This window comes from Mustelus asterias, chromosome 21, assembly GCF_964213995.1.
Source record: "Mustelus asterias chromosome 21, sMusAst1.hap1.1, whole genome shotgun sequence".
NCBI classification, from domain to species: domain Eukaryota; kingdom Metazoa; phylum Chordata; class Chondrichthyes; order Carcharhiniformes; family Triakidae; genus Mustelus; species Mustelus asterias.
Genome location: NC_135821.1, coordinates 16,250,280 through 16,264,230, shown reverse-complemented (window position 1 = coordinate 16,264,230; position 13,951 = coordinate 16,250,280). Strand labels below are relative to the sequence as shown.

Below are 13,951 nucleotides of genomic sequence, written 5' to 3'. Positions count from 1 at the left end.
TGAATGGGGGGCTGTGACTAGTGGCGTTCCTCAGGGATCTTTGCTGGGACCTTTGCTGTTTGTTTTTCTTTATTCATTTGTGGGACATGGGCGTCACTGGCTGGGCCAGCATTTATTGCCCATTCCTAGTTGTCCAAGGGCAGTTGAGAGTCAGCCACATTGCTGTGGCTCTGGAGTCACATGTAGGCCAGACCGGGTAAGGACGGCAGATTTCCTTCCCTGAAGGATATCAGTGAACCAGATGGGTTTTTCCGACAATCGACAATGGTTTCATGGTCATCCGTACATTTTTAATTCTTAATTTTTTATTGAATTCAAATTCCACCATCTGCCGTGGCGGGATTCGAACCCATGTCCCCAGAACATTAGCTGAGTTTCTGGATTAATGGTCTAGCGATAATACCACTAGGCCATCGCCTCTCCTTACATATGTTATATATATAAATGATTTGGAGGAAAATGTAACTGGTTTGATTAGTAAATTTGCGGACAACACAAAGGTTGGTGGATTTGCGGATAGCGATGAGGACCATCAGAGGATACAGCAAGATATAGATCAGTTGGAGACTTGGGCGAAGAGGTGGCAGATGGAGTTTAATCCTGACAAATGTGAGGTAATGCATTTTGGAAGGTCTGATACAGATAGGAAATATACAGTAAATGGCAGAACCCTTAAGAGTATTGATAGGCAGAGGGATCTGGGTGTACAGGTACACAGGTCACTGAAAGTGGCAACGCAGGTGGAGAAGGTAGTCAAGAAGGCATATGGCATGCTTGCCTTCATCGGCTGGGGCATTGGGTTTAAAAATTGGCAAGTCATGTTGCAGCTTTATAGAACGTGGGTTTCCTCCGGGTGCTCCGGTTTCCTCCCACAGTCCAAAGATGTGCGGGATAGGTTGATTGGCCAGGTTAAAAATTGCCCCTTAGAGTCCTGGGATGTGTAGGTTAGAGGGATTAGCGGGTAAAATATGTGGGGGGTGGGCCTGGGTGGGATTGTGGTCGGTGCAGGCTCGATGGGCCGAATGGCCTCCTTCTGCACTGTAGGGTTTCTATGTTTCTATGTTTTCTATGTAACCTTAGTTAGGCCGCACTTGGAATATTGTGTCCAATTCTGGTCATCACACTACCAGAAGAATGTGGAGGCTTTGGAGAGGGTATGGAAAAGATTTACCAGGAAGTTGGAAGTTGGTATGGAGGGCATTAGTTATGAGGAGAGGTTGGAGAAACCTGGTTTGTTCTCACTGGAACGACGGAGGTTGAGGGGAGACCTGATAGAAGTCTGCAAGATTATGAGGAGTATGGACAGAGTGGATAGTCAGAAGCTTTTTCCCAGGGTGGAAGAGTCAATTACTATGGGGCACAGGTTTAAGGTGTGAGGAGCAAGATTTAAAGGAGATATACGAGGCAGATTTTTAACACAGAGGGTGGTGGGTGCCTGGAACTCGCTGCCAGGGGAGGTAGTGGAAGCGGATACGATAGTGACTTTCAAGGGGTGTCTTGACAAATACGTGAATAGGATGGGAATAGAGGGATATGGTCTCTGGAAGGGGAGGGGGTTTTAGTTCAGTCAGGCAGCATGGTCGGTGCAGGCTTGGAGGGCCGAAGGGCCTGTTCCTGTGCTGTAATTTTCTTTGTTCTAACACCCTCACTGACTGCCCCCTCCCTCATTAACAACCCCATTCACAACCCCCACTCTCACCCAACTTCCTCCCTTAAACCCTCACCCACACCCACCCTTACTCACCCTCACTGACACAGACCCTCACTGACACAGACCCTCACTGACACCCTCACACTCACCCCAGGAGCAGTAGTGTCAGATGCAGCGTCACGCTAGGGACTGACCTTTGGGAGCAGTGACTCTGGAAAGAAACACTTACATTCTTCGAACCGATCGATTTCCGGAGCTTCCTCCTCCACTTTCTTGGGTATTGGTTTGCGGTTGGGTTCAGGGTCGGCTTTCCCAGTGGCCATGAGATTCTGCAGACGCTGCTTTTCCTTCTCCAAGTTCCCTGAAGTAAAACAATGAATGATCGTCACAGCGAGAGAGGGCGTGCGAGCGAGAGAGAGAGGGAGAGCGCGCGAGCAAGAGAGAGAGGGAGAGCGCGCGAGCGAGAGAGAGAGAGCGCGCGAGTGAGAGAGAGAGAGAGAGCGCGCGAGCGAGAGAGAGAGAGCGAGCGCGCGAGCGAGAGAGAGAGAGCGCGCGAGCGACAGAGAGAGAGAGAGAGAGCGAGCGAGAGAGAGAAAGAGAGCGCGCGAGCGCGAGAGCGTGCGAGCGAGAGAGAGAGCGCGTGAGCGAGAGAGAGAGAGCGCGCAAGCGAGAGAGAGAGAGTGCGCGAGCGAGAGAGAGAGAGAGCGAGCGAGAGAGAGAGAGAGCACGCGAGCGAGAGCGTGCGAGTGAGTGCGCGCGAGAGAGTGCACGCGCTAGAGAGTGCACACGTGAGAGAGTGTGCGCGCGAGAGAGTGCGCGAGCGAGAGAGAGAGAGAGAGCGCGTGAGCGAGAGAAAGAGAGAGAGCGCGCGAGCGAGAGAGAGAGAGCGAGCGCGCGAGAGCGCGCGTGCGACAGAGAGAGAGAGAGAGAGCGAGCGAGAGAGAGAGCACGTGAGCGAGAGCGTGCGAGTGAGTGCGCGCGAGAGTGCACGCGCGAGAGAGTGCACACGTGAGAGTGCGCGCGCGAGAGTGCGCGCGCGAGAGTGCGCGCGCGAGAGTGCACGCGCAAGAGAGTGCACGCGCGAGAGTGCACGCGCAAGAGAGTGCACGCGCGAGAGTGCACGCGCAAGAGAGTGCACGCGCGAGAGAGTGCGCGTGAGAGAATGCATGTGACAGAGTGTGTGACAGAGTGGGAAAAGATCTGGTAGATGGAGTTTAATGAGAGGTTGCCCAGTTTGGCAGGAATATAATTTGAATGGAGAGACCCCACAGAAAGTTGCGATGCAGAGGGAATCCAGGGGTCCTTGTACATGAATCACAAAATGCTAGCATGCAGGTACAGCGAGTAATTAGGAGTTGGTCTTTATTGCAAGGGGGGGCGGGAGCAGGAAATGAGGCTGCTACAGGTGTACAGGGCAATGGCGAGACTGCACCTAGTGCAGTGTTGGTCTGCTTTCTTAAGGAGGGGTATATTTGCATTGGAGACAGTTCAGAGAAGGTTCACTGGGCTGATCCTAGGATGAAGATGTTGTCTAATGAGGAAAGGTTGAGCAGGTTGGGCCGATACTCATTGGGGTTTAGAAGTATGAGAGGTGATCTTATTGAAACATTAGGAGATTCTGACGGGGCTCGACAGGGTGGATACTGAGAGGATGTTTCCCCTCGTGGGGGAATCTAGAACGAGGGGTTTAAAAATAAGAAGCTTCTGGTTTAGGATGGAGCTGAGGAGGGATTGTTAAATTCTCCTCCCCAGAGAGCAGTTGGGGGCTGGGTCACGGAATGTATTCAAGACCGAGATAGACAGATTTTTGACGAGGGAGGTTATGGGGACAGGCAGGAGAGTGGCATTGATGCCACAATCTGATTCGCCACAAATTTACTGACTGGTGGAGCAGGCTCGATGAGTCGAACGGCCTGCTCCTGCTCCTATTTCTTATATTCTTTGCAGCCGTTCAATCAATGCGAAAGTAAATGAAAAAAATTAAATGCTTGAATTGTAAACAGGCGTCCGTTTGTTACAGTACCCAGTTCATAGAAATCATAGAAACCCTACAGCGCAGAAGGAGGCCATTCGGCCCATCGAGTCTGCACCGACCACAATCCCACCCAGGCCCTACCCCCACATATTTACCCACTAATCCCTCTAACCTACGCATCCCAGGACTCTAAGGGGCAATTTTTAACCTGGCCAATCAACCTAACCCGCACATCTTTGGACTGTGGGAGGAAACCGGAGCACCCGGAGTAAACCCACGCAGACACGAGGAGAATGTGCAAACTCCACACAGACCGTGACCCGAGCCGGGAATCGAACCCGGGACCCTGGAGCTGTGAAGCAGCAGTGCTAACCACTGTGCTACCGTGCCGTGCGGGTTATTATTGTACATTTAAAAAATCTGTCCTCTTTTTAGGTTTTTTTTTTCTTTTTGACATGGGCGTTTCTGGCTAGGCTCAGCATTCATTGCCCATCCCCGATTGCCCCTTGAGAACTGTGGTGGGTGAGCCGCCTCTGGAACCGCTGCAGTCCCTGTGGCGTAGGTACACCCACAGTGCTGTTTAGGGAGGGAGTTCCAGGATCCTGACCCAGTGACAGTGACCGGATGACACGGTAGCACAGTGGTTAGCACTGCTGCTTCACAGCTCCAGGGTCCCGGGTTCGATTCTTGGCTTGGGTCACTGTCTGTGTGGAGTTTGTACATTCTCCTCGTGTCTGCGTGGGTTTCCTCCGGGTGCTCCGGTTTCCTCCCACAGTCCAAAAGATGTGCGGGTTAGGTTGATTGGCCAGGTTAAAAATTGCCCCTTAGAGTCCTGGGATGTGTAGGTTAGAGGGATTAGCGGGTAAAAAATATGTGGAGATAGGGCCTGGGTGGGATTGTGGTCGGTGCAGACTCGATGGGCCAAATGGCCTCCTTCTGCACTGTAGGGTTTCTATGATTTCTATGAAGAAACGGCCGCTGTATTTCCAAGTCAGAATGGCGAGTGGCTCGGAGGGGTACTTGGGGGTGATGACGTTCCCATGCCTCTGCTGCCCTTGTCCTTCTAGATGGTGGCAGTCGTGGCCAGCATTTATTGCCCATATCTTGTTGCCTGAGGGCAGTTGAGAGTCAACCACATTGCCGTGGCTCTGGAGTCACCTGTGGGCCAGACCGGGTAAGGACGGCAGATTTCCTTCCCTAAAGGATATCAGTGAACCAGATGGGTTTTCCCGACAATGGTTTCATGGTCATCAGTAGATTCTTAATTCCAGATTTTTATTGAATTCAAATTCCACCATCTGCCGTGGTGGGATTGAACCCGGGTCCCCAGAGCTTTACCCTGAATTACTCGTCCAGTGACAGTACCACTGTGCCACCACCTCACACTTGTTGCGGTTCCTTCTTTGTGGGGTCTATCTCACAAAATAATCCAGTGATGGGGCTGATTGTTTGAGATGTGACAGATTAGGAGCTGCCGCAAAGTTTGTTACAGTGGATATATTTAAACACCTACTTGTTGCCCGGGGATGGAACCTTTCCCGTTGGTATGCGTCTCCGGCACGGCAGCTCTCTGCGGGTCGCAGGTGTGGTTTGGAGGAGGGATAGACTCGGAGGGATGGGGTGGGTGGCAGTGGCGGAGGAGCTGAGACCTTGCTGGAGTTGGGATTACAGCTCGCTGGAAAAGCATCGCCCTCTACAAGAAAAATCAATATTATAACAACAAGATTGTTCCAAGCTCCACGAGAAACCTGTAAATATGAGAGCGCATTGTCATAGAGAAGGAGGCCATTCAGCCCATCATGCCTGACCTCGCTCATAGTGGCATTGAATTATTCACATTTCCTCTTCATTTCCCCTTTGTTCTGTCATTCCTTTCCACTTCGAGTTTTTATCAATTCCTTTTTGAAAGTTACTCAGTCTGCTTCCAGCGCCCTATCAGGTCATGGGAACCAGATCATAACCACTCACGTGTTAAATGAATTCTGTTTATTTCTTGCTTTCATTATCCTGCCGATGATTGTAAACATGATGTGGAGATGCCGGTGTTGGACTGGGGTAAACACAGTAAGAAGTTTAGCAACACCAGGTTAAAGTCCAACAGGTTTATTTGGTAGCAAAAGCCACACAAGCTTTCGGAGCTCCAAGCCCCTTCTTCAGGTGAATGGGAATTCTGTTCACAAACAGGGCATATAAAGACACAAACTCAATTTACATGAATAATGGTTGGAATGCGAATACTTACAACTAATCAAGTCTTTAAGAAACAAAACAACTCGAGTGGAGAGAGCATCAAGACAGGCTAAAAAGATGTGTATTGTCTCCAGACAAGACAGCCAGTGAAACTCTGCAGGTCCACGCAACTGTGGGGGTTACAAATAGTGTGACATGAACCCAATATCCCAGTTGAGGCCGTCCTCGTGTGTGCGGAACTTGGCTATCAGTTTCTGCTCAGCGACTCTGCGCTGTCGTGTGTCGTGAAGGCCGCCTTGGAGAACGCTTACCCGAATATCAGAGGCCGAATGCCCGTGACCGCTGAAGTGCTCCCCAACAGGAGACACACGACGGCGCAGAGTCGCTGAGCAGAAACTGATAGCCAAGTTCCGCACACACGAGGATGGCCTCAACCGGGATATTGGATTCATGTCACACTATTTGTAACCCCCACAGTTGCCTGGACCTGCAGAGTTTCACTGGCTGTCTTGTCTGGAGACAATACACATCTTTTTAGCCTGTCTTGATGCTCTCTCCACTCACGTTGTTTTGTTTCTTAAAGACTTGATTAGTTGTAAGTATTCGCATTCCAACCATTATTCATGTAAATTGAGTTTGTGTCTTTATATGCCCTGTTTGTGAACAGAATTCCCACTCACCTGAAGAAGGGGCTTGGAGCTCCGAAAGCTTGTGTGGCTTTTGCTACCAAATAAACCTGTTGGACTTTAACCTGGTGTTGTTAAACTTCTTACGATGATTGTAAAGCCATAGATCATAGAATCCCTTACAATGCAGAACAAGGCCATTCGGCCCATCAAGTCTGCACTGACCACAATCCCACCCAGGCCCTCTTCCCATAACCCCACGTATTTACACTGCTTAATCCCCCTGACACTAGGGTCAATTTAGCATGGCCAATCAACCCAACCCGCACATCTTTGGACTGTGGGAGGAAACCGGAGCACCCGGAGGAAACCCATGCAGACACGGGAAGAATGCACAAACTCCACACAGACAGTGACCCGAGCCGGGAATCGAACCCAGCTCCCTGGTGCTGTGAGGTAGCAGTGTTAACCGCTGTGCCACCATGACGCCCCTAACGTTCTGTGATTACTGACCATTCTGCTACTGGAAACTGTTTCTCTTCATTAACTCTTTATCAATATCCTTTATCATTTTATCAAATCCCCCCTCAACCTTCCCCATCCTGAGGAGAATAATCATAGAATCCCTACAGTGCAGAAGGAGGCCATTCGGCCCATCAAGCCTGCACCTACAACAATCCCACCCAGCCCCTTTCCCTGTAACCCTGCTAATCCACCTGATACTAAGGGGAAATTTAGCACGGCTAATCCACCTAACCCACACATCTTTGGAGTGTGGGAGGAAACCAGAGCACCCGGAGGAAATCCACGCAGACACGGGGAGAACGTGCAAACTCTGCACAGACGGTGACCCAAGCCGGGAATTGAATCCGGGTTCCTGGCGCTGTGAGACAGCAGTGCTAACCCACTGTGCCGCCATATGCCGCCGTTCCTTCATTGTCGCTGGGCCAAAATCCTGCAACTCCCTCTCTAACAGCACTGTGGGTGCTCCTACACCTCAGGGACTGCGGTGGTTCAAGAAGGCAACTCACCACCACCTTCTGGGGGGGAATGCCTTATGAGGATAGGTTGAGGGAGCTTGGTCTCTTCTCCTTGGAGAGACGAAGGATGAGAGGTGACCTGATAGAGGTTTACAAGATGTTGAGAGGTCTGGATAGGGTAGACTCTCAGAGGCTATTTCCAAGGGCTGAAATGGTTGCTATGAGAGGACACAGGTTTAAGGTGCTGGGGGGTAGGTACAGAGGAGATGTCAGGGGTAAGTTTTTCACTCAGAGGGTGGTGGGTGAGTGGAATCGGCTGACGTCGGTGGTGGTGGAGGCAAACTCGTTGGGGTCTTTTAAGAGACTTCTGGATGAGTACATGGGATTTAATGGGATTGAGGGCTATAGATAGGCCTAGAGGTGGGGATGTGATCGGCGCAACTTGTGGGCCGAAGGGCCTGTTTGTGCTGTGGCTTTCTATGTTCTATGTTCTCAAGGGCAATTAGGGACAGCCTTTAAAAATGCTGCCTAGCCAGTGGCCCCCACATCCCATGACTAAATCAATTAAAAGCTTCTCCAGTCTCTTCTCATTAGCTGACATCCCTCATCCCTGGAACCATTCCAGTAAATCTCCTCCACACCCTCTTGGAGGCCCCAACATCCTTTTTGAACTGCGGTGACCAGAATCTGACCCAGTTTCTCCAGCTGAGACTTCATTCAGGAAGATTAAACATAACATGCTTACTTTTGGAATCCACGCCTTGCTATATAGTTAACAGGGAAACAGCCGCCATAGCTTCGCACGCCACTTCAAAGGTTTGTGTGTGTAACACTCCAACCCCCCAAGACCCTGTGTTCCTGCACCCTCATTATAATTGGACCATTTAGTTCTAGGCTTTTCTGCAGCTAGCAAGAGTAACTCTCGGAATCAGTCACTGATTCTTCCCGGCTACAGGAAGGTTTATTTAATATTTACCAGACTGTTGTATTTCCTTTGATCTTTCTTCAGTCGGAAGGGATATCCTCAGAAATTGTTTTCAATTCTCCCACGTAACCTGTTTCCTGAACCCCTCCGCCCTCCCCATGCCACATGTTCAGTTTATTACAACCCACCTCTCCCCCCTTTCTAAAAGGGGCAGATTAGGGGCAGTCATTTATAAATTGTGAAAGCATCAGCTCATCGAGCCTGCACCGACAACAACCCCACCCTGGCCTTATCCCCGTAACATCACGTATTTACGCTGCTAATCCCCTGACATTAAGAGACAATTTAGCATGGCCAATCCACCTAAACTGCACATCTTTGGACACTAAGGGACAATTTAGTATGGCCAATCCACCTAACCTGCACATCTTTGGACACTAAGGGACAATTTAGTATGGCCAATCCACCTAACCTGCACATCTTTCGATACTAAGGGACAATTTAGTATGGCCAATCCACCTAACCTGCACATCTTTGGACACTAAGGGACAATTTAGTATGGCCAATCCACCTAACCTGTACATCTTTGGACACTAAGGGACAATTTAGCATGAACAATCCACCTAACCTGTACATCTTTGGACACTAAGGGACAATTTAGCATGGCCAATCCACCTAACCTGTACATCTTTGGACACTAAGGGACAATTTAGCATGGCCAATCCACCTAACCTGCACATCTTTGGACACTAAGGGACAATTTAGCATTGCCAATCCACCTAACCTGCACATCTTTGGACACTAAGGGACAATTTAGCATGGCCAATCCACCTAACCTGTACATCTTTGGACACTAAGGGACAATTTAGCATGGCCAATCCACCTAACCTGCACATCTTTGGACACTAAGGGACAATTTAGCATGGCCAATCCACCTAACCTGTACATCTTTGGACACTAAGGGACAATTTAGCATGGCCAATCCACCTAACCTGCACATCTTTGGACACTAAGGGACAATTTAGCATGGCCAATCCACCTAACCTGCACATCTTTGGACACTAAGGAAACAATTTTGGAGTGTGGGAGGAAACCGGAGCACCCGGAGGAAACCCACACAGACACGGGGACAACGTTCAAACTCCACACAGACAGTGACCCGAGGCTGGAATTGAACCCGGATCCCTGGCGCTGTGAGGCAGCAGTGCTGGCCATTGGGCCACTTGGGGAGATCCACATTGTGAAGTAGAGACACGGCTAAGGGACAAAATGTAGCCATAAAGGAGGAACGGGTAAAATAGATAAATTGCCGGTACTTAAATGGTTTTTTAAGTTCTTTCAAGGAATGTGGGCATTGCTGGCTAGGCCAGCATTTGTTTATCTCTAACTGCCCTTGAGAAGGCGGTGGTGAGCTGCCTTCTTGAACTGTTACAGTCCATGTGGTGTAGGTACACCCCCAGTGCTGATAGGGAGGGTGTTCCCGGATTTTGACTCCTGGTGCAGGTACAAGATGAGGCTTTGTTCATTGCAAAGCTCAGAGCGAGAGGCTCATATGTAAATATACTCACCCTGTACTCTTCTGTTGAGCTGTCTCTGTTGGAATTGGTTCAGTTTGGATTCCTGCATCATCACTGCAAGAAGGAACAAGGTGAGGCTCAGACAGCAAGAGCAATGTGGGGGTACACAGCCTGAGATACAGAGTGTTTAACGTTTATTTATTAGTGTCAGCTTACATTAACACGGCAATGGAGTCACTGTGAAAATCCCCTAGTCGCCACACTCTGGCGCCTGTTCGGGTACACTGAGGGAGAATTTAGTATGGCCAATGCACCTAACCAGCACGTCTTTCGGACTGTGGGAGGAAACCAGAGCACCCAGAGGAAACCCACGCAGACACGGGAAGAACGTGCAGACTCTGCACAGACAGTGACCTAAGCCGGGAATCGAACCTGGCTCCCTGGCGCTGTGAGGCAGCAGTGGTAACCTCTGTGCCGCCATGACACCATGTCTGTTACCTTCCCAAAAACCAGGTCCCGCAATATCTTCTTCCTCACTGGACTGATGCAGAAAATTCTCTTGAACACAGACTTCTTGCTCCTCTCAGCCTTTTAACATGATTGCCACATTCGGATAGTTAAAGTCCCTCGTTATAACAACTTGAGAATTCTTGCATTTTCTCTGTATTTTCTCTGCAAATTAGTTTGTCTGTGTTATTCCCACTACACTAGCTGCCAGCTAATAAACCGCAACCAGAAAATGCTGAAGAAACTCAGCAGGTCTGACAGCATCTGTGGAGAGAGAATAGAGCCAACGTTTCGAGCCTGGATGACTCTGAATCATAGAATCCCTACAGTGCAGAAGGAGGCCATTCAGCCCATCGAGTCCACACTGACAACAATCCCACCCAGGCCCTACCCCATAATCCCACGTAATCCCCCTGACACTAAGGGGACATCCCACTCATGCCCTATTCCTGTAACCCCACGCATTTAGAACAAAGAACAAAGAAAATTACAGCACAGGAACAGGCTCTTCGGCCCTCCAAGCCTGCACCGACCATGCTGCCCGACTGAACTAAAACCCCCCATCCTATTCATGCATTTGTCCAGGCGCCCCTTAAAACTCACTATCGTATCTGCTTCCACTACCTCCCTTGGCAGCCGCTAATCCCCCTAACCCACACATCCTGGGACACTAAGGGGCATTTCAGCATGGTCAATCCACCAAACCTGCACAGCTTTGGAGTGTGGGAGGAAACCAGAGCACCCGGAGGAAACCCACGCAGACACGGGGAGAACCACTGTGTCACCCTGATTTATTTAACACACTCCGCACAGGTAGGGTCAGCAAGTTACAAAGGGGTATTGATGGATGAAATGAAGGGAGTGGGGAGAATTGTGGAGTTAGAGTCCAGGTCACCCACCATGGACCAAGGAAAGATAACTCAAAGTATCTTATAATTGGCAAGAAGCTAGGAAGAGTAGGGAGATTTAGGGATCCAAGTACAGAAATCACTAAAAGCTAGAGAACTGGTACAAAAAGTAATTAAGTGGTTAGCACTGCTGCCTCACACGGCCAAGGACCTGGGTTCAATTCTGGCCTCGGGTACTCTGGTTTCCTCCCACAGTCCAAAGATATGGAGGTTAGGTGGATTGGCTATGCTAAATTGTCTCTCAGTGTCCAAAGATGTGCAGATTAGGTGGATTGGCCATGCTAGATTGTCCCTTGGTGTCCAAAGATGTGTAGGTTAGGTGGATTGGCCATGCTAAATTGTCTCTCAGTGTCCAAAGATGTGTAGGTTAGGGGAATTAGCCATGATAAATTGACCCTTAGTGTCCAAAGATGTGTAGATTAGGTGGATTGGCCATGCTAAATTGTCCCTTAGTGTCCAAAGATGTGCAGGTTAGGTGGATTGGCCATGCTAAATTGTCCCTTAGTGTCCAAAGATGTGTTGCTTAGGCGATTGGCCATGCTAACTTGCCCCTTAGTGTGTAGGTTTGGGAGATTAGTGGGGTAAATACATGGGTTTACAGGGATAGGGCTTGTGTCAGATGCTCTGTTGGAGAGTTGGTGCAGACTCAGTGGGCCGAACGGCCTCCTTCTGCAGTGCAGAGATTCTACTTTATTCTACGAGGCTCCTGGAACATTGATCTTAATCTTGAGGGTGCTGGAATACAAAGGGGTGGAAACTGGGTTCCGGTTATATAAAGCTCGAGTCACACTCCATCTGAACTGTTTAGTTAGGATATACTGATGTTGGTGGGAATGTAGGGGTGGGAAGTGCAGAGTTAATCTATGAGTTCAGGTTGCAGCAGCTGAGTTTGGATTGCCCTCAATATAGGAGATAAGGCAGTGGGTCCGTTTCAATTCTGGGCCAGAAGCTCCAGTTTCAAGTCCAACTTCAGGACGCAATGGCCAAGGAAGGTGCGTTCCTAACACGGCCAAACAGGTTGCATATAAACCTGTAAATCCTCCTGATCTCCCTGATGGTGGGCGTTAAAGAGCAGGAGTTTTCTGGTCAGCCATACTGCAGAAGGCAATGGCAAACCACTGCAACACTTTGCCAAGCATAACCATGGGCAAATCCAATGGAAGTCCATGGTCACCAGTGCCTTTATGATGTGTAGTAACCTGAATGAGGAGGAAGAAGGCAGCTTCTTTTAATTTAACCTATTTCCTATGGTGATGAAGCCTAGATTGAGGTGGCATAACCTTAAAATTAGAGTGAGCTACTCAGGGGCAATGTAGCATCCCTGCCTCATGCCAGAAGCTCTGGGTTTGAGTTGCACTCCAGGACATGGTGGCCAAGGAAGGTGTGTTCATTACATGGCTGGAAAGGTTGATTATCAACCTGTAAATCCTTCTGAACACGCCAAAGGCTGGCTGGAAGAGTGGGAGAGAGTCCTGGTCAGCCAAGCTTGGTGTGGAGTGGCGCCCCTCAAGCGATAAGCCTCCATTGACAGCCCAGTGACCTGTTTCGGGTAAAACCTCGCGACGGAATCAGATGAAAGTCTGCCTCGTGCAGCACGAGGTGTGGGAAGAGAAACAACACCAACGCCTCAGGGGTGACCCACAGGAAGCACCGCTTCACACGGAGGGTCATGGGAATCTGGAACTCACTCTCGCTCCCGAAAGGTTGTGGAAGCTGAGGGTCAAAGCTGAGATGTGTAGGTTTTTGTTTAGCGAGGGTATTGGGGTTACAGAGGTGGGTAGATGGAGATCAGTCATGATTAAAGGGAATGGGCAAACTGGCTCAAGGAACTCAATGACCTGCTCTAGCTTGTGTGTTCCACACTGCTCCTCTCTCTGTAAGAAGCGGAAATAGGAGCAGGAGGAAGCCTATAGCACCTTGAGCCTGCTTCACCATTGACTTTCGACATCAAGTTTACATTAGCACTGCAATGGAATTACTGTGACAATCCCCCAGTCACCACACTCCGGCACCTGTTCGGGTGCATTGAGGGAGAATTTAGCACTGCCAATACACCTAACCAGCATGTCTAAAAAGAGAGGTAGAGAGAAAACAGGGAATTGTGGACCAGTCAGCTAGATGTTGATGGTGGGGAAATTTCTAGAGCTTATTATCAAAGATTTTACAGCAGAGCACTTGAAAAACTGGCACAATCGGAGAGAGCAATGATTTATCCCGCTTGACAAATCTACAGGAATTCTCCCAGGCTGTAACTAGTAGAATTGATGAGGGGGAACCAGTGGATGTGATTTATTTGGACTTGAGGGACGGCACGATGGCACAGTGGTTAGCACTGCTGCCTTGCAGCACCAGGGACCCAGGTTCCATACTGGCCTCAGGGGACTGTGTGGAGTTTGCATGTTCTCTCTATGCGTGGTTTTCTCCCGGGTGCTCCAGTTTTCTCTCACAGTCCAGGTGCAGGTTGCGTGGATTTGCCATGCTAAATTGCTCCCCTTAGTGTCCCAAGGTGTGTAGATTAGGGGGATTAGCAAATTAAGTGTGTGAGATTATGGGATGGGGCAGGGGGGTAGGCCTGGGTAAGATGCTCTGTCGGAGAGTCAGTGTAGACTAGATAGGCCGAATGGAAGGGATTCAATGCCCAACTCTTCGGCCATAGTCCCACATGAAATTCT

At 49.6% G+C, this 13,951-nt stretch overlaps 1 protein-coding gene across 1 annotated transcript in view; it reads right to left on the bottom strand.

The window, feature by feature from the left end:
* c21h22orf23 (chromosome 21 C22orf23 homolog) overlaps positions 1-13,951 on the bottom strand; it is a 96,905-nt gene that overhangs the window by 77,957 nt on the left and 4,997 nt on the right. The window contains exons 2-4 of the mRNA XM_078237146.1: positions 9,916-9,978; positions 5,140-5,319; positions 1,881-2,012 (exon numbers count right to left, since the gene is read on the bottom strand). Coding sequence (XP_078093272.1) covers positions 1,881-2,012; positions 5,140-5,319; positions 9,916-9,978 — 375 coding nt within the window. The remainder of the gene's footprint in view (positions 1-1,880; positions 2,013-5,139; positions 5,320-9,915; positions 9,979-13,951) is intronic.